Raw genomic sequence first — 26,557 nt, 5'->3', positions numbered from 1 at the left:
AAATGTTGGAAAAATTGTGGAGAGGTGGGCACATTTATACACTGCTGGTGGTCTTGCCTGAGGGTGCAGTCGTTTTGGGCAGTAATTGTGGCAAAAATCAAGGATATCACGGGCTATAGTTTACCCTTAAGATTGGAACTCATTTTGCTTGACTGTTGGAAAGATATTTCTATTACTTCTCTCAATAAATCCCTGATATCCCTTTTACTAGCTGCTGCTAAAATGGTGTTAGCCTAATTTTGGAAATCTCCCAATATTCCTCCAGTTAAAGCCTGGTATGCTAAAATCTGGGAGGTCTATGCTATGGACAAGATAGCAGATAGTTTATGCAATATAAACAATTCAGAAAGTAACGAATCTCTGATGTACAAGTGGCTTCCATTTCTTAAATTTTCTTTTGGTCCTGTAGATCAGATGCGTACATGTATACCTGGTAGATATTATGACATTATTAATTTGATGTAATTAATATATGGACAGAGTACTTATTTTTTAATTCAGCTGCCAATTATGTATGTGTGTGTGAATGTATGTATGTGTTGTTTTGTTTGTATTTTGAATATATATATATATATATATATATATATATATATATATATATATTGTTTTCTGCTGGTATGTTATGCTTATACACAAAGAATGATTGCAGATACAGTCATTGATTGCTTTATTTGTATGTATATTAAATTCAATAAAAAAGTTTTTGGACAAAAAAAAAAAGAACCTGAGCAAATGATGGATACATGACTATGGTTGCCAGGTCACATCTAGCAAAACTGGTAAGGAGGTTGGGAGCAAGGGTGGGGTAGGGGAGCAGCAGTGTAACTGTGATGACATCACTTCTGGGGGGAAAGTGGAAGTGACAGCAACAGCTCTAGGGATTGCTGGAAACTCTATGATAATTTGCTGAAAACTCTATATTAACTGTGATAAATTGCTGGAAACTCCGTGATAACTTTATGATAGAATTTATAGTGATTTCTCAAGCTACTGCTGTCATGTCCACGTTTCCCCTGGAGTTGATGTTATTATGCTCACAGTGGTGGGTTTACGTTTATTTCAGACTTAATCTTCTGGAATGGCTAGAGCATGTTTGCCTCCTCTAGAAAGACCCTGAATCTGACTGACTCCAGTGACTGACTCAATGAAGGGCTTCCCCTTGAATTTAAAGGGCAAGCTCCTTCTGCTGACCAGAACCTTTGTCAAAATTTATCAGTGAGGGGAAAGGCAAAGACTTATCCATTGCTTTCATGAGCAGACTAGAGTCAGGTCTTTCCTTTCCTTTTTTGTTTGCCTTATTAATTAGCCCATAAATTGTCTTATTTCTTCCTCTCTGTCTCTTTTGAGCAGATTACTTGAATTACCAGTTTGATCATAACTTCTGAGTGTAAACCAAACATGCTGAAAGCAAAGGGAAAATTCTTACATTTTCTTGGGTGAAGGGTCATATTACAGAGTTGAGCTAATTTTTCTTAAGGTTCAAGACATCTATAGGATTGGCAGATGGGTATGTCCTCCTCAAGTCTGGTTGGCTAAACACTTGGGGGTATTGTTTTGTTTTCTGCTTGTATTAAATGTGGCACTGTTGTAAATATCTAGTTAAATATGATAAAATTAGGGTGGAACAGAGAAGCTTATTTTTTTTTGCTCTTTATTAAAAACTGATTTATGATAACCCCAAATGGTTTTCAAATGAAGAACCATTCAGAGTTGGTTTGTAATGGATTTTTTTTAAAAAAAAAACCTGTAGAGCTACTATGTTACCATCTGATACTTATTCAGAACAAGCTGGTTTGTAGCAGTTCTTGATTTTTGGGGGGTCTCCTATCCAAGTACCCTGCTTAGCATCTGAGATCTGATGAGATCAGTCTATCCTGGCTATCAGAGAAGGTTAGATTCTTCCAAACCCTGCTGTCAGTGGGATTCTCTGATTCTTACTATCATGTTTTACCTCTTGTGCTGAGATGATTGTGGCCTCTGCCCTCAGTCAGCTGTGCAGGTGATGTAACATAAATTGTTTTGGTTCTGTTTCCTTATTTTATAATTTTCAGAAATAATACTGCTTCTGTAATTTTTAAAAAGCACATGGTTATCGTCACTCTTCTACCCATTATCTGATCTTCAGAAACACCACCCCATTTTACATATCAGAATTAGAAGTGATAGGAAATTGTCTGTCTTGTGTTCCAGCATTTGGAGTAACAACATTAGTCCAGTATGTTTGTTGTCTTAAGTACCTGTGCTGTTAATAATGAATCCAACTTACTCTCTGTAATTCTTTTGCAGAATTATTTTGAATCTAAAGAAGTGAATATCTCTGAACTGAACCTCTAACACAGGAATCCCCAATCTTTTTTCAGCCTAAAGCCTAGTTCTAGGATGCCACCTGGGAATACCATACTCTGAAACAGTCCAGTGAGAGCTCTGCCACACACCCAACTCACAATTTAAACTGTTTCCAAAACAGAGTACTTGACCACTTTTCTTTATGCAGAACTCTTGCCAGATCCACTGCCTACATTTTCAGCATGCCAATTTTGTTCACATGAACTGCTATCGAATCTTTAATTTGTAAAGACTTTAAGTAGTTTGAGTCCTCAATGCACTCTCTGTTTGGGAGAGAAAGAGGGGAAAGGCTATTGCTGCATATGAGACTGATTAGGGCTTGTTAGTATTCCAACCAGAAATCCCTGGTATTGTATTTAAATATTGATATAATGTTCTGTTGTAAGTGGAATCCAGACTTGTGTCCATATTGTAACCTGTAGTACTTCCAGATTAAACTTTAGTTGCTTCTTTAGTAGACATGATTGATTACAGTTTTCAGCTTGATTAACTTTGAGGAATGCAGAAAAGGAAAAATGCTGAGAAAAACAGAAAGAAAGGAAATGGAAAATGTACTGTCAGGTTTCTTCTTTAAAAGACAGCTGCATGCAAGCGGAATAGCATAGCAGAATATTAAACTTGATTACACTTCTGTTATGCATGAGCACTGCTTCACAACTACAAAGTTTCCACCCTGATGCAGATGGCACAGGCAGTATTTTGTGTTAAAATATTTGTAAGGGAGCCCTTAGGATACCTGTGCATTGTTACTGTGTATGTTTTAGCATTCTAAAAATATTCCTTAAAATATAAGGTCGATTCTTCATGCTCTATTACAAATTTTTATGTAGACAAGAGTTTCATCTTTGGTGTATGTATGTGTGGGGGAGGTTGTGTGTGAGTCACACAAATAGTGTGTACTGCATACAATAGATAACTGGTCTTTAACCCATGGTTATAAGCCTCAAATAGGTTGTGGAACCCACCACAAAGCTTATATTTTGTTTGCTGTTTTTAGGATTGCCAGGCAGTGGATAGTGGGTTGTGCAGCTGGCAGGAAGGTTGAGAGGGCAGTATCCCCATTAAAAAATTAAAAAGAAAATTGAGGCCTTGTCTACTTACAGGAAGTTTTTACCATAGAGTTTCTTGCAATTCCTAGAATTACCTGGAAGTGACAAAGGGTAGCCCTAGGAATCTGTGGAAACTCTTCACTAAAACTGGAAGTTCTTGCCATAGAGTCTTCAGTGATCTTTGAGCTACCCTGACACATCTGGGTAGCTCTGGCATCTTGTAAGTAGATGAGGCCTTTCTAGATTAGGTTTGGCAGTCCTATTTTGGAAGGATCGGTTGCTAAAGCACATGCATAGAGAGGAAAAGAAGTATGTTTTCTGCATCTTATTGGTCATATGCTGATAGGAGCAGCAGGAAGATCACTGTGTAGTGGAGTGGGTTCTCATTAGTACAGGCAGGTTCAGAGATCCCCACTTCCTCTTGTCTTATGCCTCTTTTCTGTGTACAACTTAGTTTCATTCTACAGAACCTCCCCTGGCCTGCCTGTCAGTCTTTCAGTGCTCTGTACAAGTGCTTGTGGTTCAGAGTGCTTACCCTGCCAAGTCTTTCCTTCATCTTTTCATCTCTTCCCTATAGCCTGTCTCTCCTCACCAGTTAATCAAGCAGTGCTCCTCATGTCTCCTTCCCATTCCATACAGAAGCTGTGCTTTGCCTGGTTACTACCCATGCTCAATAGCCTCCATGTTTATTTAGGATATCTCTCCAGCTTGGTTCCTGGCTTTGCAAATCCAAGTCTCAATTTGCTATTCCAGAATAAGTTCTCTCATGTTTTGGGATGTATGCAGCTCCACTGCCAGTGGTTCCCAGCTTGCTTCAAGGCCCAAATAAAGGCCCTGGTATTGACCTTCAAAGCCTTACACAGCTTGGAACCAGCATACCTGAATGACCACCTACCCAACCACTCTGGTTGTCTTTGTAGGCCTTGGTTGGGTGCCCCTGAGGCTGGATGTGTATTGTGAGCTGCCCTGAGCCTGCTTCGGTGGGGAGAGCAGGATATAAATAGAATAAACAAAACTAAAACTAAACAAGAAGGAGCGTTCTCGGCTATGGTGACAAAACTTTAGAACTTCCTTCCCAGGGAGATTAATTTGTCTTCTGCTATCATTGTCTTCTCCCAGTGGGTTAAGATTTTTGCTTTGCTTTGCTTGGCATTCCCTCACTAAATCTTATTAGCCTTCCTCCCTGTTATTATGTTTTTATGTGTTTTATGTTTTATTTAGTTGTTTTAAATATTTTTTTATATTTGTATTTTAAATGATTTTCCTTGTCTGAAATGATTTAATGTTTGCTGCCTTGGGGACCATAAATTGGGCGTAAAGGTGGCATAGAAATGTTATGCTGCCCATTCAAGATGCAGGTCCATAATATCTGTCCAAGCCTGATGTGTATAGGTTCTGCCCACATGGCTGATTCTCATGCTTAATCTATGAGAACAGTTGATCATACAGATCCTTTGCAGGTTATGTTTGCCAAGTTCAGATCTTGTATCAGCACATAGATGCCTGTCAGTATGGAAAGTAGGATAGGTATGCTAATTTAGTGGGAAGGTATATTTTGTGCACTGGGCAGTGTATGTGCTGAACTGGAGCTCAGTGTGGTACATCCACTACATATATATGCTCTCTGTGAGGAAACTGATTAATCTGAGTTTTATTTGTGTTTACCAGAGAAAATTATAGAATACAAAAGTGAATCTTTCTTTTACAACTGAAGCAAAATAGCATAGGTTTGTAGATCTCATCTTCTTGGCAAGTTTTCATAATACATTTTTTCTGAATGAAAATGTGTACATCTGTTGTTGGCCGTTGCTGTTATTGAAACAAAAGTTTTTAAAAATAAGTAGTCTAAAACCCCTTGTCCTGCCAAAGGCATATTTCACCAGCATTTGTGAGGGGAAGGAAATAAAACAGTGTGACAGTTAATTACAGCCATGGCAGTTGGATTGAAAAGACTGACCTGGCAGGTGTGCCTTGCTGACAGCTTTCCTCCTGTGAAAGCCCTGACAGAAATGTCAGACTCAATAAATTCTTCAGACAATGTGGTTGTGGTGACTTTAGTGTGGGAGTGTGTTGGCAGGCAGGGGGCTTTGGTATTTTAGGAATGTTTTACCTCAGTAACTTCTAGAGAAACTAGAAATAATGGTAGAAAAGTCTGCTTGAGTTATCATTTTTTTCTGACAAGAGGTAGCATGTGTTCCTTTAATACCTGTAAAAGACATTGGATTCCAAAATGAAATTCTTAAATCTGAATGACAAGTGGAACTGGACAAATATTTTTCTCTCCCCTACAAGTCTAACTTGTTGGAATAGGGATTTTAGGTGGACTTTAAAAAGCTGTGTGCTACCTAAAACCTTTTTCATTAGAATTTGTGACAGCAAGAGACAAATTTCTTAGTTCTTGAAGTAACATTTTTGTGCAACAGATTAACATTGATTTTGGGGTTTTTTTGTGCATATCCCTCAAATCTGTTACAAAGATGCCCATTTCTATGAATATTCTGTAGTGCAGTATTGTGTTAGTACTAGGACTGCCAATTCCAGGTTGGAAAATTCCTGTAATTTGGGTTGGGATTGGGGGAAGACAGGGCTTGAGTATTTAGAAAAATTATATGCTACTTCAGGAATCTGCTTGAGGTGGCTTACAACCAGGGGTGGAATTCTAGCAGGAGCTCCTTTGCATATTAGGCTACATCCCTCTGATGTAGCCAATCCTCCAAGAGCTTACAAGGCTCTTTTTTGTAAGCTCTTGGAGGACTGGCTACATCAGGGGTGTGTGACCTAATATGCAAAGGAGCTCCTGCTAGAATCCCACCCCTGCTTACAACTAATAAAAGAAAGCCATTGAAACACAATCATTTTAAAAAAGAACCATAAAAAAGTAGGCCAAAGCCATCAAAGCACAACAGTTTAAAAACAGGCCAGAGTAGAACAGCAACATAAAATACACACTGCACAGGCTAAAATGATCCTTGGGCTGGAAGCAGACCATTAAACATTGCCCCCCCCCCAAAAAAAAAACCCAGCACAGTGGCCCCCAACCCCAAACCCTTTTGTGACTGGTAATATTTTTGTTTGTTTATTTTTAATTTTTTGGAAGTTCTTTTTCGCTGTGCAATCCTAGTTCTGGAGTGTCCATCTATACTTCCTTCCTCTGTTCTCATAGTTCTTTTCCATCTTGGGGATTCCTGTGGGTGACTATGACACTGTTCCACCAGTAGGGATGTGTTGAGGATTGTATGTTTGAATGGATATGTGATCAACAAAAAATCCTGGAAATATGATTGATCTACAGAATACAGGGATCAGTTCCCCTGGAGAAAATGGCTACCTTGGGGGCGGGAGGAGGCATGCACAATCCATGACATTATACCCTGCTGACGTTCCTCCCCAGGCTCAACCACCAAATATTCAGGAATTTATCTATGTTGATTTGGCAACTTTAAATAAAAGTAACCAGGCTTGTGTTGTTAATATAGGGCTGTCAGACTCCCACTGGTGGCAGGGTTTCCCCCGGTTTGGCCCCAACTCACCAGCACGGAGCAGGCCACTGGGGGGAACCCTGCCCCCAAAGGGCTCTGTCATCATGCCTGGTATGATGACATCACCTGGAAGTGACATCATCGTGCTGGACAAGTCACGCACAGGGTGCTCTAGCATTTGGGGTAAAAACCATTGGAGTTTTTGACCCAAATCCTAGAGCATCCCCTGTGCAATTACATCATTTCCAGGTAACATCATTGCACTGTGCATGCTTTGCATGTGTGAGAGGGCTCCCCTGCCACAGCCAAGATAGGATTTGGCAACCCTATATTAATAGAATGTGAACTTTTGAGAAATGATTAAACTACATTGTTTTTCTGTGTAAAAATGAACTTTTAAGTCTGGCATACAAATTTGAGATCCCTCCCCCTACCTTGCTGATTAAAAATTACTGCTTTTTGGTCCCTGAACTATTCATTCATGAACACAATACAAGAATGAGAACAAAGCCTATGTATATTTAATGTTAGTTTCACAAGGTTTATATTCTAAACTGTTCAGTTTTAATTTTTCCACCTTATTTTTATCGTCATTATTGGTTCCCTAGATTTGGTTTTGTTGTTGCTGGACAGGTGGACAGAGATGAATGCAAACCACAAACACATTGCCTTCTGTGTGGTTTGGCATATGCTCAGTTTGTTGATAGGAAACTATTTTGCATCAGTGTGTGCCTGATTACTATTTCTGTGGTGTTGGGATGATGACATCAATGTTCATAGGTCAGGTAGAGGTGAAAATATGCTGCTTGGCTGGATGCTAGTTTTGTAAATTGGACTGGAAGGTGAAACATAATTTGTGTGTCTTGAATTGTGCTTGCGTCAAAATCCAGGCAGCCTTAATGAGCGTTGCCTGCTTTAGTTTGAAATTCTTGCTGGGAAATCATGGGAAAATGGAAAAATGCATGCTTGTATGTCACTCTTCAGATTAACAGTTTATGCAGAGCTCAAACTTCTGAGCGCACATGCTGCTGACGCAGTTCTGGAGCAACTGGCAGAGAAATCTCCTGCTATAAATGTCTGTCTGTCTGCATTTTTATAGGATATCCTGTTAAGTCAAATAGGCTTGTTTACTTGTAGGAGTCATGCTAAATATGGTGTGTAATCTGACAGCTGAGTTTCATATATAAAGGCAAGCACGACAGCTCAAGACAACACGTAGGCCTGAAGTTTATATTGGTGTCCTTACTAGTAACAGTCTAGCACAGCAAAGGGAATAGAGAGTAATTGCATCTGTAGAAAGCAATCAAAATATACACATGACATTGGTAAAATATAATTACAGAGTAGCGCTAGTAAGATTTGCACTGCTAGGATCCTAACCAAAAAACAACAGGAAATTGATTGTGTGTTTAAATCTCAGTAGGACCATATTTCTAGTAGTTATCTAGACAATTTAGAGGTTTTTTCCCCATGTCTGCATATCTGGATACTAAATTCTGTGACTAAGTATTTGTCCCTACTTCCCACCTGTTCCAGATTTTCAGCTTCACTTAACAGTTGTTCAAGGGAGTGTTCACAACAAATGACATTTCTTCCAAAGTTGATGGCTTAATTCTCCATTCTATAGGTCATACATTTAGATCCCTGATGTTATAATAAATTAGAATTAAAATACTTTACTTTATATTAATTGCACCTTAATGTCTCACAGGTCATGTTTCCACCTACTAAATAAAACACCTACTAGATAAAACATGAGCTTTATCAAAACCCTTTTCTTCTCCCTGTTTAATCTGTGTGTATTCCACATGGGCCTTGACTTGGATAGCTCAGGCTAGTCCAGTTTCATCAGATCTCAGCCCTGGCTAGTAAATGGATGGGAGACCTCCAAGGAATATCAGAGTTGTGATGTGGAGGCAGGCAAAGGCAAACCAACTCTGAATGTCACCATAAATCAGCTGTGATTTGACAGCACTTTCCACCACCATTCCATGTGAAGCTACCCTGTAAGATCTTGCCTAGAAACAGGGGAAACAATGCAGAAGTATGCCACTGGTGCTCATATTCTGATATGGCTGGTACTCTTGTTACAGGTCATTGAAAGCAAATCTGTAAAACTATCGCATAATTTGTTCTTGTAAATTCTACATATTAAAATACACGTAAAATGATAGCTATATTTGTATCCAGTAGCACCTTACAGACCACCAAGAACTGACAAGGGGAGCTTTAACTCTCAGAAGCTTATACTTCAGATACCTTGTTTGTCTTGTTGGTGTTGTAGACCAACACGGCTACCCTTGTGTGAGAGCCAGTCTGGTGTGGTGCTTAAGTGCATGGACTCTTATCTGGAAAAACTGGGTTTGATTCCCCACTCCTCCACTTGTACCTGCTGGAATGGCCTTGGGTCAGCTGTAGCTCTGGCAGAGGTTGTCCTTGAAAGGGCAGCTGCTGTGAGAGCCCTCTCAGCCCCACACACCTCACAGGGTGTCTTTTGTGGGGGGAGAAGATATAGGAAATTGTAAGCCACTCTGAGTCTCTGATTCATAGAGGAGGATGGGGTATAAATCTGCAATTCTTCTTCTCTGAAACACATCAAATGATAGTATGGCTAGGGGACTATTTTATATTTGCTTTTACCATTTTGTGCCTATTATATATATTTAAATGAATAGATCAAATAACATTTTAAACCCATTTTCATTGAAAGCACAAGAAGACTCAGTTCTTAAACTGCTTCCAAAAGAAAATTTTCCACCATATTTCTTTTTGAGGTTTAACCTTTGGGTGATTTCAAAACATCATACGCATTTAACATCTGGAGCAACAGATGTGCAAATTAATAAGGAGGTGGCTTTATGGGTTAGCTGGCTACTGCTCAATTTGGTCTTATTTGATGGTGATGGAAGAAGTGAAACCAGAGTTGAAAACCGTAGAAGACCTTCACTTACTGTGTAGTGCTTGAGCATTGTCTAACAGTTTCTTATCCCATGTGAGGACAGCTGTTTTTACCATTTAAGTGTCAGACCAGATTATTTTACTTTGCTATAATTCTGTATGAATCTGCCAGTGCTGGGTAGCACACAGACCAGCAACTTCTTAAGGTTATGGATGCATCTGTTCAAATAAAGTCATGGTTTAATTCTCAACTTATACTATACAGACATCATCATAAATTGCCTACTAGTTTCTTAAGTGCTAGGCTTCTGGTTTAATTGGACAACTTTCAGAATACAAAACATGTGATACTGAGGCCAAAACGGAAACATTAGGTTTAAATAACTTGCTCTTTTCCTTTGTCACTTTTTTTCTGTTGGTATGTTCCATTTAACTACATTGAAACACATTACTTAGAACATATACACTCATCTATGCATACAGTTTGAATTCAAGCCTGAATGCTCCCTACAGTCTAAAATAACTAAACTGAGGCTATCATAATTTGATCACATTATGAGAAGATGGGACTCACTGGAAGAGACAATAATGCGAGGAAAAGTTGAAGGCAGCAGGAAAAGAAGACAACCCAATATGAGATGGATTGATTCAATGAAGAAAGTCATGGCCTTCAATTTGCAAGATCTGAGCAAAGCTTTCAATGATATGTTTTGGAGAGCTTAATTCATAGAGTCACCATAAGTTGGAAGGAACTTGATGCCACATAACATACACACATATGGATGCAGCTGCTCTTCCAGCTGGGTGGTGCATTCTTAACCAATCATCTTCTCCCTTTCTGAAGCTCTGATTTAGGAATGAAAGCTGAAGATTAGTTGAGGCCAGTGTTCCCTCTAAGCTGCAGAGTCTTGTGAGCAAAAATTCTACTTTATGAGCTACTAGTATTAAAGTTGTGAGCTACTGCATAAATTAGTGTGCTCTGGGGTCATGCTTCCTGAGCTAAGACAAAAATCTATGAGCTGGAGGCTAAAAATCTGTGAGCTACTTACTCAGCTTAGAGGGAACACTGGTTGAGGCTACTTCAGAACTGGTGTGAGGCAAATTTATTAGCCATCTTTCTACCTTGTGGAGCTCAAGGGTAGCTTACAATATAAACAGTATGGTTGTTAAAAATACATAAAATACACAACTTAAAATCTTCAGTCAAGCCAGTGGCTTTATATAGATTTTATATAGCATGGGGGATAAGATTGAATTCTGAAGAATCCCACAGGCCAATGACCACAACAGGAATCCCACAACACTGCCTTCTGAGACCAACCCCTGCCCCCCCCCGGTAGGATTTGTATCAGTGTAAGACCAGTGCCCCATAGTCCCAGTGCTGAGATGCAACTTAGTAGGATACAATGGTTGATAGTTTTGAAAGCCATGCCACCTTTCTACCCTTACAAGGGCCAATAAGGTGCCTAACAGTTTAAACTAAACATAATAAAACCACTTTTTAAAACCATTGAAATCAGCTCTTCTGAAATACACATCATTAAAGCAATTGAAAACAGTTAAAAGTAGATGCAAAACATAAAACCAGTAATGAATATATTAGTTAGAAAGGAGAGATCACTGAGGAAATGTCAAACAAAACAAGTCTTCCCCAAGACTACACCAAGGGGACAGAGTTCCAGAGTTTTAGTTCCATGACTGAGAAAGTCTCTTCCTAGATTGGCACCCATCTAATCTCAGAAGGTGGAGGCACCTGAAGCTGGGCCTCCAAAGATGACCATAATGGTCACACAAGTTCATAAGGTAGTAGCCAGTCTTTCAGGTATATTTGTTAATTGTCCCAAACTGTATAGTTCTTTGAAAGTCAACACCAGCCCCTTAAATCGTGCTCAGGAGCCAGTGTGGATGGGTCAAGACTGGAGTGATACAGTCTTTATGACTTATTCTAGTCAACACCCTGGCTGCATCAATCTGTACCAAGTGAAATTTCCAAACACTTATCGTGAGCAGCCCCACACAGAGCACATTGTAGTAATCTAATGAAGATGTAACCAGAGTACGCACCACAGAAGCCAGATCTTTTCTGTCTAGGAAAGGCTGCAGTTGGCTAACCAGTGAAGACTGATAAAAGGCTCTCTTTGACACAGCCGCCACCTACTTAACTAGCAACTAGCCTCCCCCACAGAAAATTAAAGTAACCAGGAAGGGCAGGTGTTATACAAGCAGATGGTAGGCCTCAGACGTCCAAGGATCCTGTTCACATCCTCAAACTGAATAAACTGAAAACTGTCCCAGACAATTGGATAAGTTGACACCCTGATACCATCTGACCTTGTCACTACTAACACAGAGTTCAAGTTGGAACAGATATGGAAGATTTTATTTGCAAAGTGCTGAGCAAAATATTCACAGTGGGCCAACTAGCAGTCTACTTCCTTCTGCAGACCAGATTCCAACAGGCCTCTGACAACTCAGAACAGCTCCAGTGCAGACACAATGATTGCAGAAAAGTGTTGTTTCATTGCCACCACCACTGCCATGGGATATGTTTAAAATGAACTTTCACACATGTCTTTTCAGATTTGTCACAAGCTTTCCTCTGCTGTTGCTCTAGGTGTCTCCCTTGTGTTTTCATATAGCTTCATCAGTGTATGTTAGGCTTGGCATAATAACATAAGTTAAACATACAGATCTCTGTTACAAAGAGCTCACAATCTGGATTTAGAATAAATTAGAGGTTTCAAGTTTCCACTTGTACTTACCACTTTAGAAATGAAATTCTACTATTGTGGTTCTTGTCGTTTTGTTAGCTCTTCAAGTTCTGCAAATGTGGCAGATCGTGTCCTGGCACAGTTGCTGACAGAAATGGATGGCATTGAACTGCTAAAGGATGTGACCGTTTTGGCAGCTACAAACCGACCTGATATGATAGACAAGGTAAGAGAATTTGATTTTTTTTGTTTTTGTTAGGCTACAGTGAATTCAACAGGTGAACTTCTTATTAACAGTAGAAAAGAGCAATAGCACTCATGAAAGCTCTGGCCTTACCACTAATTTTGTTAGTCTTTAAGGTGCTACTGGGGACTCCAGCTCTTTTCTGTTCTTATAGACAGACCAACTTGGTTACCCATATTCATCTGTCTTCCTATTAACAGTACTGAATTTAGAAAAGAAAAGACATGGAACAGATTGTGTCAAATTTATTATCAATATAAACATTCAATACTGCAGTTATAGTAATTCATCATACACTTTGCTGTTTCTTAAGTCAGGAAATATGAAAAGCACTAGGCTCACGACTAAATACTGCAAAAATTAAAAACAATTTATACAGTTCATAAACAAATTCAAAATACAATTCATAAGCACCAATGTTGCCAATTTACAATATTGACTCGACCCAAACCACACATTCCAAGTGCCGTTCTACTCCCACGCAATCAGTTCTGTATGTTTTAAAGAGCAACCACTCTGTTTTTTCTATGTCCTTGCGTGCATGGAGTGCTCTGGCAACTAAATCTAAAAACCTTTTTGTAAAAAATGATGATCGTCAGGTATGATATTTCTATTCCCGAAGTGAAAGAAAGTGCAACGGTGAACCAGTAAATCTGTCCGTTTCTCAAAAATGCTTCATCTGGTGCATATACACTATTTGGGACTGACTTTCTACAAAATAAACATACCAAATATTATACAATACTCCCATGTACTTGCAATCTATACTCTGAGCCCAAACTCCATATACTCACCCCGCGATGCAATCACACAAACTCCTCCGAGTCGATTTCCAAGCTGGTGTCTCAGAGCACTCAGGAAGAACACTCAGAGAGCTCACAGTCTAAAGAGTTGATTAGCATCAGGTGTGACCCGCCCCACATTATCTTAAAGGTTCTTCAATCATGCTTACCCACAATAGTACTAACAAAACATATATTAAATCCATGAAGAAACCTACATGGAACCTAACAAAATCTATGAACAAGAAGTTTTTACAAAAAACAGTTCTAACACAAAACAGTTACAAAAAAGTTACAAAAAACATGCCAAATCTAAATTCGAATTGAGACCTTCAGGTGAAACTGCCGCCAGCTTGAAGGTTCAAAACGCGAAGACTCTTCACGCAAAAGAACTCTGCGTGCATTGAAACTATCGAAATGTTCAGGAACCTTATATATAGCTACAAACTTGAAGTCTTCAAATCCATGACCAGCCTGCAGACAGTGACTCACGAGAGGGGCATCGGGCACCACCGAGTTCACCCTTGACCTGTGTTCAAAAAGGCGAACCTTTAAAGATCTAATTGTACTCCCTACATATATTTGTAAACACCCATATATCAGACAGTACATGAACCCTTTAGACTGGCAGATCGTGAAGGATTTCAAGTAACCTTCACTCCATTAGGGCTTACAAATTCCTTTAGCTGCGTGGACTGGGGGCATAAAGAGCACCTCTCGCATTTGAAATGTCCTATTTGGAGTCCATGCCATCTCTCTAGGTAAATGTACTTTCACCAATTGATCTATAAGGCTCCTTGTTTTTCTGAAGCCTGCCTGTGGGATCTCTTCACACCCCGGAATTTCTGGAAGGAGGTGCCAGTGTTTATTGACTATCCTCCGAATAGGTTCCTCCAAGGGGGTATAGTCTATTGCCCATTACACTCTGTTTCTGCATTTCCTTCTGGAGCCCACATTTTGGATCAAACTCTTTCAATCCACACGATCTGCTCGTGCTCCTGCCTGATCAACAATAACATCAGGGTATCCCCTCCTTCTAAAATCTCTCACCATTCTTTCCCGTTCTCTAGCATTATTTGCTTGCTCTGTGGCATTATGTTTAATCCTTAAGAATTGTCCAAATGGTAAGTTTTGTCTGAGATATCTGGGATGAAAGGATTTAAATGAAAGATATGATGTTCTATCTGTAGCCTTCTTAAAAGGTTTAACAGCTAACCTTCCCAAAGACTCTATATATATTGTCACATCCAAAAAATCGATGGACTGCAGACTAGACTTACAAGTATATTGTATACTCAAATGAATGCTGTTTTCCATCTCATGAAAAGTTCCACCAAGGATGAGTCCTTCAGAACCACGACCATGTCATCAACGGAACAAAAATATAAACTATGTCATCAAAAAAAGGGTTCTGTTGCATATTATAAATGGACACATTTTCCAATTCTCCCATAAACAAGTTAGCCAAACTGGGAGCAAAAGTTGAACCCATAGCTACTCCTTTCATCTGCCAATAAAAATCATCTAGGAACTTTAAAAAGTTTTTTTCTAATATAATATCTGTGCATTTGGCTGACTGCATAAAAGAGTGTGGAGCAACAAGCATCTGAAAAAAGGCACAAAGATCAATGTTTACAAAGCGGTTGTGATGACAACCCTCATCTACGGCTCCGAATCGTGGGTTTTATACCATCATCACCTGCGACTCCTTGAGCACTTTCATCAGTGCTGCCTTCGCACCATCCTCAACATCCACTGGAGTGACTTTGTGACCAACACTGAAGTCCTCAAGAGGGTGGAGGTTACAAGCATCAAGGCATTGTTGTTGAAGATGCAGCTGTGCTGGGCTGGGCACATCTCCAGGATGGAAAACCACTGCCTTCCTAAGATTGCCCTGTATGGTGAACTTTCCATCGGCCATCGAAATAGAGGGGCACCAAAGAAGAGGTACAAGGACTCCTTGAAGAAATCCCTTGGTACCTGTTGCATTAACCATCACCAGTGGTCTGACCTAGCCTCAGATCGCAAAGCATGGAGGCACACAATCCACCAGGCTGTCTCTTCCTTTGAGAACGCACACATAGCTGGTCTTGAGGACAAAAGGTGATTGAGGAAGAATCGTACTGCTACAGCACCAACCCCAAATCAGACTTTTCCCTGCAGCCACTGTGGCCGGACCTGCCTGTCCCGCATTGGTCTTGTCAGCCACCAGCGAGCCTGCAGCAGACGTGGACTACTGCACCTTTCTTAAATCTTCGTTCGCGAAGTCAAGCCGAGAGAGAGAGAGAGATCTGTAAGTTCCATCAGGATGAAAGTTGGTGGATTTTTCTCCTCTCTACATTCCAACAATCTCTCTATGGTCATGCGGGCTTCGTCGAATGGTATGCTTGTATACAGTGAAGCCACATACTGTTAGTACTATTGTGGGTAAGCATGATTGAAGAACCTTTAAGATAATGTGGGGCGGGTCACATCTGATGCTAATCAGCTCTTTAGAATGTGAGCTCTCTGAGTGTTCTTCCTGAGCGCTCTGAGACACCAGTAAGTAAGTAAGTAAGTTTTATTCTTATATTCCGCCCTCCCCCGCCAAAGGCGGGCTCAGGGCGGCTCACAGACATGGCGTGCCATGATTTAGATAAAATACAAAATAAACAATGATTTAAAATACAGTTCAATTACATAAATTAATTAAAATAGATAAGACAGGTGCTATAACTACTATCAATCTCAATTATACATACTGTCATACAATCATTACTGTCAGTTACAGTTATGCATAAGATGGTTAAGGCTACAAACCAATTTAGTCAATTTGGTCTGGTCCTGACTTAAATGCGAGCTGAAAGAGAAAGGTTTTGCAAGCCCTGCGGAACTGATTCAAGTCCCGCAGGGCTCGCACCATCTCTGGAAGTTGGTTCCACCATCGAGGGGCCATTGCTGAAAAGGCTTGCTCCCTGGTTGTCTTCAGTCTAGCCTCTCTTGGCCCAGGGTTTTGTAAGAGGTTTTGGGAGCTAGATCTCAGTGCTCTCCGGGGAACATATGGGGAGAGGCGGTCCCTAAGGTAGGCAGGTCCTCGGCCATATAGGGCTTTAAAGGTAATAACCAGCACCTTATAGCGAACACGGTAGACGACCGGCAGCCAATGCAGATCCCGCAGCCCAGGCCGTACGTGTTCCCATCTAGGTAGTCCCACCAACAGCCTGGCCGCTGCATTCTGCACTACCTGAAGTCTCCGTGTTCGACACAAGGGCAGCCCCATGTAGAGGGCATTGCAGTAGTCTAGTCTTGAGGTGTCCGTTGCGTGGATCACAGTTGCTAGGTCATTGCGTTCCAAGAAGGGAGCCAGCTGCCTCGCCCTCTTGAGATGGAAGAAGGCGGATCTAGCAGTGGCGGCTATCTGGGCCTCCATTGATAGCGAGGATTCCAGTAGCACTCCCAAGCTCTTGACCCTGCGCACTGGTATCAGTGGCGCACCGTCAAAAGCCGGCAGAATGATCTCTCCTCCTGGTCTGTCCCGGCCCACGCAAAGGACCTCAGTCTTCATTGGATTCAACTTCAGCCCACTCAGCCTGAGCCAGCCAGCCACAGCTTGTAGCGTCCGTTCCAAATTTATAGGGACATCGACAGTCCGGCCTTCCATCAATAGATAGAGCTGGGTGTCATCAGCGTACTGATGACAGCCAAGCCCATACCTCCGTGCAATCTGGGCAAGGGGGCGCATAAAGATATTAAACAATATCGGGGAGAGAACTGCCCCCTGAGGCACCCCACTGTAGAGTGGGTGTCTCTGAGACAGCTTCCCCCCAATTGCCACCCTTTGTCCCCGATTTTCAAGGAAGGAGGAGAGCCACTGTAAGGCTAGCCCCCGAATTCCTGCGTCAGCGAGGCGGCGGGTCAGCAGCCGATGATCGACCATGTCGAACGCCGCTGACAGGTCGAGCAGCAGCAATACTGCCGAGCCGCCCCGGTCCAGTTGCCATCGGAGGTCATCCATGAGGGCGACCAAGACTGTTTCCGTCCCATGGCTCGGGCGAAAGCCAGACTGGCATGGGTCCAAGGTGGAAGCATCCTCCAAGAAGTCCTGCAACTGCAACGCCACAGCCCTCTCAATAATTTTGCCAAAAAAAGGGCAAATTTGAGACCGGCCGATAATGTGCCAATACGGCCGGGTCTGATGTAACTTTTTTCAGGAGAGGGCAGACCACTGCCTCCTTCAGGGGTGTTGGGAAAACACCCTCCGAAAGGGATCGATTTATGATGTCCTGTATAGGGCATTTCAATTCCTCCTGGCAGGCCTTAATTAACCAGGAGGGGCATGGGTCCAGGTCGCAGGTTGTGGATCGTGCAGTGCCGAGAATTCTGTCAACTTCCTCTAAGCTGAGTGGGTCGAAGCAATCCAAGATTAAATCAGAAGACACGCATTGGGCCTCAAGTTCACTTACTGCATCTAAGTTGGCGGGGCAGTCATGGCGGAGCGATTGGACCTTATCTGCAAAAAATTTCGCAAAAGCCTCACAGCCTATCTCCAATTCCTTAGCTTTTGAATTGCCCTGTGGCAGTGAAGTGAGATTCCGAATTATTCTAAATAATTGAGCTGGGCGCGAATTTGCAGATGCAATCTTGGTCGCAAAGTATGTTTTCTTTGCGGCCTTGATTGCCATCTCATAGGACTTCATAAACTTCCTATAAGATGTTCTAGTCGCTTCGTCACGGGTACGTCGCCATTGCCTCTCTAGCCGTCTAAGGCCTTGTTTCAGCCAGTGTAATTCCGGGGTATACCACGGAGCCGGCCTAATCCGAGGTCGCAGAGGGCGTCGAGGTGCAATTTCTTCGATGGCCCTAGAGAGCCGGCTATTCCAGGACTCAACCAGGCCATCGAGAGAAATGCCAGAGGGCCAGGGATCCCGCAGAGCCATTTGGAACCGTTCCGGGTCCATCTGGCTCCGTGGGCGAGCCATAATGGGCTGCTCGCCTAAACAGGTTTGGGGAGGCATATCTACATGGGCCTTGAGGGCAAAGTGATCCGACCATGGCACCGCCTTGGTGGTTATATCGCTCACTACAACCCCGGCCGCAAAGATCAAGTCCAACATGTGGCCAGCCTGGTGGGTGGGGGTTACAACAAGTTGAGAGTCCCAGTGTCACCATGGAAGACACTAGGTCCGTCGCCTGACTGGAGGACGGGTCATCAGCATGGACGTTGAAGTCACCCAAGATTATCAACCTTGGGTGCTCCAGCGCCCAGCCCGTCGCCGCCTCAAGTAGGGACGGTAAGGCGCTGGCCGGTGCGTTAGGCGTACAGTACACCAGCCAGATCGCCAACCCCTCTCCAGCCTCCCACGCCAGACCGGCACATTCAATACCCTCAATCTTTGGGGCCGGGAGTGCCCTGAAGGAGTAAGCCTCCCGTACAAATAATGCCACTCCTCCCCCCCGCCCGCTAGTCCGTGATTGGTGTAGGACTGAGTAACCCGGAGGAGTTGTTTGCGAAAGGGCCACCGTATCACCCTCCCGGGTCCAGGTCTCAGTCACGCAAGCCAGGTCCATGTTTTGTTCGAGGAGAAACTCTCGAAGGATTGAGGTCTTATTGTTGATGGACCTGGCATTGCAGAACACCAATGACGGAGGCGGGTTATTCCATCTGGCCCTACTACCTGTCACCCTTGGGATGAGACGCAGATTGAAAGAGGACTGAGCACTGTCCTGTCTCTGTCCTCTTCGCTTATAATATCTGCTCCCACCGCTATATCTCAACCTCCCCAGGAGCACTGGAATCCCTGAGCCTGCCATCTCTCGTTGATAGCAGCTGCTATATTCACCACTATCAGGCTGGAGTCAAGGATATTCCCACTACTTCGTCCTACTAGGTCCTAGTGTTCTGATTGACCCAAAAATTCCAACAATCTTCCCCTCCCCCAATTTCTTATATATATTTGGTAAATAAATTCCTATAGCAAATTAATTTGGTCCCCCTTATTACCTTTAAATTAACTGGCTAAAAATTCATATAATCCAATCCAAATATACAATACATTAGTCTGATGCGTCAATTAGTAGCAAATCCAGTTTAAACCAGTAAATTACGGCAGTGGAAATAAAAGTTGTTAAAGTGCAGTGTAAAACTCCTCTCATGAGGTATTGAGGTACCAGCAGGGTATTGTGGGGTATTGCTGTTAAGATGTTAGCAGTCAATGTAGGTTAAAGTGCAAATGCAACGTCAGAGTTCCAGTTCAGACGCCGGTAACAGAGTTGTCATATAGATGTTCTGCGTGGTTCTGAGGGTCGCAGGCTCTGGGTGCTAGGTCTTGCGGTTAAGGGATCTACCCGGTGTTTCCTGCGTGGGCTGGTGGGTCCGCAGTGAGTAAAGACCCCCCACGTACTCCCCCGCCGCGCAGTGGAGCCCCCTCCCGCTTTGTCTATAGGGGCAAACAGTTCGTAAATGGCCCCATTCCGCCTATGCACCCCGTTATAGAACATCCAGGTCACCTGCACCGGCTCCCGGAATTGTCCGCAGACACCTCGGGGCTCCTGAGATAACTCGGCCCCTCCGGCGCTCCTCCTATCGTCCCCACGTAGGCGCCGGAGACCTCTCGTTACACTCGCCGTTGCTTGCCGCACTCGCCAACCCGGCGGCTCCAGTCCCCACTAGCCCAGTCAGGCGGTCTAGCAGCGGCGCCGGTTCCACTCTCGGCCCTGCTCCGGCGCGAGCAAGCAACTCCGGCCTCCGTCAAGCCGCCAACCCGCGGCATCAATTTCGCGTTCGGCCCGGGCGCTCGCGTCGCTGTCCTGGTCGGGCTGCAGTCCACGCCGTTGCCTCAGTCACCAGCTTGGAAATTGACTCGGAGGAGTTTGTGTGATTGCATTGCGGGGTGAGTATATGGAGTTTGGGCTCAGATTATAGATTGCAAGTACATGGGAGTATTGTATATTATTTGGTATGTTTATTTTGTAGAAAGTCAAACCCAAATAGTGTATATGCGCCAGATGAAGCATTTTTGAGAAACGGACAGATTTACTGGTTCACCGTTGCACTTTCCTTCACTTCGGGAATAGAAATATCATCATACCTGACGATCATCATTTTCTACAAAAAAGTTTTTGGATTTAGTTGCCAGAGCACTCCATGCACGCAAGGACATAGAAAAAACTGAGTGGTTGCTCTTTAAAACGGACAGAACTGATTGCGTAGGAGTAGAACAGCACTTGGAATGTGTGGTTTGGGTCATGTAAATATTGTAAATTGGCATCATTGGTGCTTATGAATTGTATTTTGAATTTGTTTATGAACTGTATAAATTGTTTTTAATTTTTGCAGTATTTAGTCATAAGCCTAGTGCTTTTCATATTTCCAGTATTTCACAGCTTCCTCTTTTGTGGACTATTTCTTAAGTCAAGCATTGTATTAGAGCAAGACTAGATCTGTATGTGTTGCAGAGTCTCCCCTCCCTCTGCAGCTAAATCATATAAGTACAACTCACCATGTAAACGGTAGCTATTTCATAAGTTTCTCACCTACAGTCCATATTGATGATATTCACTTGTGGGAGAAATAACATGTTGATGACCCAACTCTGGCAGTGGCTTGTACAAAGCAGCACAGCTAGTGGGGCATCTGTTTGGCATCTGTTTGGCATGCAGATGCCAATCCCTGACATCTGCAGTAAGAATCAGGTTGCAAATGATGTGAAAGACCTCACCATGAGATCCTTCAAAGCTGCTGCCAATCTGAGCAAACAGATTAGAAAATACTGACTTTGATGGACCAGTGATCTGATTCAGTATATGGCAGTTTTGTGTGTTTATAGGGAACTTAAAAGAGAACTCGCCATGGGCTGTTTATCTCTGTGGTGAATGTGATGACCAATTGTAAATTTCTTACAAGATTCTTTAATCCTGCTTTAAGGTATCTGGAAATCTGAAGCTGCCTTGTATTAAGGAAGGCCATTAGTCTAACTAGCTTAGCAGTAACAACTTTTGACTGGCTGTATCTCTTTGTGGCTACATGCAGAGTTCTTTTCCAGTTCAGCTGCCTGATATCTTTCTAATCAGAGACACAAAGTAGATGTTGTTTTATTATTGCAGATGTTTCCCCACTTTTATGCACTTTTCAAAAATTACTGCTTTATACATTTTGATTGATTTTGTTCTGGTTTGTTTATTTTATTTGCTTATTTTGAAAAATCAGCCTGAGTATAGCTAGTGACCTACTTTCAGTTATTAGGTATGCCCCAGCAATGAGTAAGTATCTGTCTTTTTCTTGGGTCACATTCTGCATTGCTGATAGTGCAATGCAGAAATTAATGATTGATTACCCACTGAAATGGGTAAATAACCAATGGGTTTATACATTTGCCACAAAGAAGACATCACCATGGAACAAAGAGCTGTTATGATCCTCACATATAAATGTGAGGATATGAAGATTCTTTGAACTAGTTAAAGTAGATTCAGGAGATTACACTGATTAAGTCAGAGGGATCATATTTTGCAGGATAGTTTGGCCCCATTGGCTTTATTTATCCAGGCAAGCACTCCTACAAGGAGAGAATTGGAATTCATATCTGGTGAACTTCTGTTATTTTTGTAGGCATGAAGGCATTCTGCTCAGTCCATTACATGTCCACATGGCCTTTGTAAATACATATAATGTGGCCTTAGCTCCTTCCAGGAGATACTATTAGAGGACATCAACTAGTTATTTCTTCTGCTTGAGCAAGGTATTCATTCTTCTCCTGATTTCTTCTCCTGTTCATTCTTCTCCTGATTTCTTGCTCTGTTTTGTTTAATCTCCTAGCCTGGTTTACTCCGAGAGGCACACTGTATGTGATGATAATCTTTTCTTTAGTAGCCATCGTCAATAATGCCTCTTCCTTTCATTTGCAATGGCAGGGTAGAATAGAAGAAGTTGTTACAGCTCCAGGGAACTGCATGACCATTTCACAACAGGAAGTAAAAAGTGTGTCACTGAGGAATGGGATTGTTTTAGCTCCTGCTGGGTTGAGATCTGAGTGTCAAGCACATTAGCTGTGATGTGTAGAGCATGAGGGTTGAGAATGGAGTGATAGTTTGTGGTCTGGGACAGCACCCTGCAGATTCTGACGGCCTTATTCTTCCTTATCACAGCAGTGTGTAGCAGCCACATCCTCAAATGTCCTATTTGCATGAAAATGACAGGATGTGATTGGACAAATGAAGATTAATGAGACTCTATGGTGTCAGTGTGGTACATTGTCTTGAGATTGATGGTGTTCTGTTTCATCTGAACAGAAAAGCTTCAACATAGCAGAAAGCAAACACTAGAGGAAAATATTTGAAACAAAAGTTTAGATCTGCTGTCATTACAGAGAAACAAAATCTCTTTGTCCTAAAATAAAGATGTGAAAATAGAAACAATAATATTGGTTGTTGTGGACAGAACTCATAGCACAAATTCACAGAGTAGGATCACTGCTGAATCAGTCTCTGTGATGCTGTGCTACAATTTTCTCAGAGCATATTATACCTATTGTTTTGGGTATTCCCCAGTGTCTGGTTTGATATTTGTGACATTTTTAGTCTGTCTTTCTCCAAAAGGACTCAGGGCAAGTTATAAGATTGCCTTAAAACCATCATAAGAAACATTTTGGAGGACAAACAAAGTAAGTTTCATTTTGTTGGCACACAAGAGACCGATATACGGGAGAACCAGGAATATGCTGCTGCTGTGATTGTAGTTGGAGTCAGAGGAAGGGTGGTTTGTTTTGTGCTCTATGTAGGACAGTGTTGGTTCACAAAAAATCTTTATTGTATTTATGAATTTCACTTTTCAAGTATGTTTAGTACATGGTTTGTTTTTAGTCCTGAAAAAGAGCCTGATTATTGAAAAATATTTTTCAGCAGATAGGAAAGTCGTTTTCAGCAGAGTCCTTTCTGACTCTGGGGTGACATTGCTTTCACAACGTTTTCACGACAGACTTTTTATGGGGTGGTTTGCCATTGCCTTCCCCAGTCATCTGCAGTTTCCCCCCAGCAAGCTGGGTACTCATTTTACTGACCTTGGAAGGATGGAAGGCTTAGTCAACCTCGAGCTGGCTACCTGAAAACCCAGCTTCCACCGGGGATTGAACTCAGGTTGTGAGCAGAGTTTAGGACTGCAGTACTGCAGCTTTAACACTCTGCATAGAGCTGTCTAGTAATAGCTACCAGTTTAGTGCAAAAACTTTTCCATTCTGACTGATGAAATGTACTGTATAAATCTGCGGTCTTCTTCTGTGTAACTTCAGCTTATCCATTTGGTCCATCCAAGGAAAGTACTTTGCCTATTTGTGGCTCTTATTCATTGAAACCTATAGGGCAGCAACAAGGTTAATTATTAACTGAGCGGATTTTCAAGTCTTGGATGTTAAAAAATATACAATCAAATTGTGTGCCACTAGATGGAAGCAAGAGAAGAAAATTCCATTGTCACATACATGAAATTGATCTCATCAGGATTATTTGTTTTATTTAGAAAACGTCTATGCTTTCTCCCCAGAGCTTCTGCTTGATATATAAGCAGTTGCACAAGATGTTGTATTTGCAGTGGTCAATGAACTGTTTATCTGTTACCAAATAAGTTTTGAACACATGATTTTAAAGGGAAAAAATAAATCCCTGTATTCCTTCTGCTATAAGATCAAGATAGCATCGTGTTCTCCCTTTAGAAACCATTCACAGGTGGAAAATGGAATTTTTTAATAAAAAAAATTCTTGATTCACGCAGAATTGAAAAGTTTTATATGATTCTGCAAACTTTAGTCTGATGTTCTAAGAACAGCAAATGCTTGATAGTTGCGTTTAGCTTAATTAAAAGTTGTTTGGATTTGTTGAAAATAAGGGGTGAGTGATTTGAGTATCAGTTTCAAGATTTTTTTTGCTCTAGCCTGAAGCAAAAAAAGCAAACAGAACTTTCCTCTTGAGAAACATCAAAGTTTTGCCTATCTGGAGGCTTATGAAAGAAATTCAAATATTCACATTTTATGGGTTTACTAGTAAAAGAAAAAGGGGAAGGAATCTTATATACAAGTTATCATCTGGCAGCATGCTGAGATCCTCATAAATCAGGTAATCTGAAGCTGTAAACATGTTCAGTGCTTGATTTGTCTGGAACAAATTGTGGTTACCGTTGTGTGATCTTCTATCTGACCGGTAAATATGTTTTGTCAGGACTTTTTGGGGTGCTTTCAATTGACAATTGAGGCACCCTTATATATGAGTACTGGGACTTTTTTAAAAAAGTATTGTGTTTAGTTTACTTGGTTGTAGTACAACTTGAAAGTAGGATTACATGGCACATGAGGGGACATTTAATTTTACAGCAGTTTATCCTGTATATTACTCCAGTGTATCTGTACTAATCTTGAAATGCTTCCTTTTTAGGAAGTGTTTGAACTTTTTAAAACCCTTTTTGGTGTTTCAAACATTGGTCTGACTGTCCTTGACCAAAAAGTAGGGAAGTTTGTCTTGGAGAATAACAAGGGGGGTGGGGGTGAAAAGGGGAAGTGTCAGTAAAAATTTTCTTTAAGTATGGCAGACTCCATGCCATATGATTCTTCAGTCTTAATGAGCTCACTGGCCTTGTGGTATTTCATGTCCCTGTCTCCCGTTTCTTTTGTCACTTGTAGTAATGGTGTTGTTGTAGTAGTAATAGTGGTGTTGCTGAGTGAAGAAGTGTCGTAAGCCATAGGGTAAAACTGGCAAAATTATATGTTCTTAATTTTCTTATGGTCTCCCTGGTAACTTTACTGCTGTTCTATTCTTGTCAGTGGGGTCCCCTTCACGCAACAGCCTGCAAGGTGAGAGGGGAATCTGGTGTTAGGTCAGATATGGAGATGCTGCTGGGCACCTGCAATGTTTGGCAGATGACTATGACCAGTGGCACCTACACAACCATCCACAGCCACCCAAGGCACCCAAGAGCCCTGTCTTTTGAGTGTGTCATCAGGCAGCCCTCGGCAGAGTCACAAATGGTTGGGGAGGGAGGAGGGCAGGGAAGGACATGAAGCTCCTATTATGCAGTCAGAACCAAAGATATATACAGTTGTGGCACAGCACAATCTATTGAACTGCAAATCAGGGCAAGGTCTGCAGACCATTTCCTAGCCATTGGGAGAATGAATGAGGATCCCCTGGCATGGCATGCGTGTCAGTAGGGTGAAGTTTCAGGTGGAACTTTTCTGGGTACAATGCTCAACTCCAAGAGGAGGGCTGGGAAAACAAACTGAGCAGAGGGCGGGGGGAGGTGGGACTAGTCACATTCAGAGGTCTTCCTGTTGAATCTTTACCTGCAGGAAAGTGAAAAATGCCATGCTCAGCCATGGATATGTCACCCTGGCAGGCTCTGTAAATGCAGCCTCATGGAGGGGCTTTGCCATGAACAACCCCCTCCCCCGAGGCACTTACCTGTCCTGTGTTGAAGTGTTCAGGGACTGGTAGTGATCCATCCACAGCAGCACCTGCAGCTGCTGCTCAAGGCTCTAATCTTGCATAGAAATGAGTCAAAGGGTCTCCTGGCAAGCTTGTCCACCACACAGAGTGAAGCACCTGCCAGACTCCACCCCCCAACCACTGACCAGCCCTGTCCTCAGCTGAGAGGGGGAAACAGGGAGAGGACTGTACTTACAGGCCAGTGTAGGGCTGAAAATATTTCCCTCCCTGGCAGTTCTCCTGGGAAACTGTCTTTGGCAGTGCTCCCTGGAAGCTGGGCTATGTGTGCTGCTTCACAGATTTCTGGCGCCTGGCACGCACAGATTTTCCTCTTGGTGCAGTGGTCCGAGTAGTAGGTAGCCCAGCCCTCTGGCTTAGCCCCGCTCCCAGCAGGCCTCCTGTGCCAGGCCTGCGAGCCTCCGAGCCAGGCCTGTGTGTGGTGGTAAGAGACCTCCCCATCCTGTGCTTTAAACTGCTGGGGAGGAGAAGCCCCCAAGCCAGGCCTGTATATGAGGAAGAGAGACTCTCTGCTGCATGCAGATCCTGGAACACACCAAAGCAAAACACAGTAATAAGTCATAAACAAAAATACAAAACTGTGTGG

The 26,557-nt window shown here is 42.3% G+C and overlaps 1 protein-coding gene across 4 annotated transcripts in view; it reads left to right on the top strand.

Annotated features, from left to right (window-relative positions):
* The window catches only part of AFG2A (AFG2 AAA ATPase homolog A), a 273,792-nt gene that overhangs the window by 71,921 nt on the left and 175,314 nt on the right, over positions 1-26,557 (top strand). For 2 of the 4 annotated variants that reach the window (XM_060246822.1, XM_060246823.1), the window contains exon 14: positions 12,583-12,709. The exons of 1 other annotated variant lie outside the window; for it this stretch is intronic. In XM_060246822.1, coding sequence (XP_060102805.1) covers positions 12,583-12,709 — 127 coding nt within the window. The remainder of the gene's footprint in view (positions 1-12,582; positions 12,710-26,557) is intronic. One more of the 4 variants, XM_060246824.1, reaches the window with a different exon arrangement.

The sequence above is a fragment of the Heteronotia binoei genome, chromosome 9 (assembly GCF_032191835.1).
Source record: "Heteronotia binoei isolate CCM8104 ecotype False Entrance Well chromosome 9, APGP_CSIRO_Hbin_v1, whole genome shotgun sequence".
Taxonomy (NCBI): Eukaryota; Metazoa; Chordata; class Lepidosauria; order Squamata; family Gekkonidae; genus Heteronotia; species Heteronotia binoei.
Note: the sequence above shows the minus strand (reverse complement) of the source record. Positions and strands in the feature narration are given on the sequence as shown.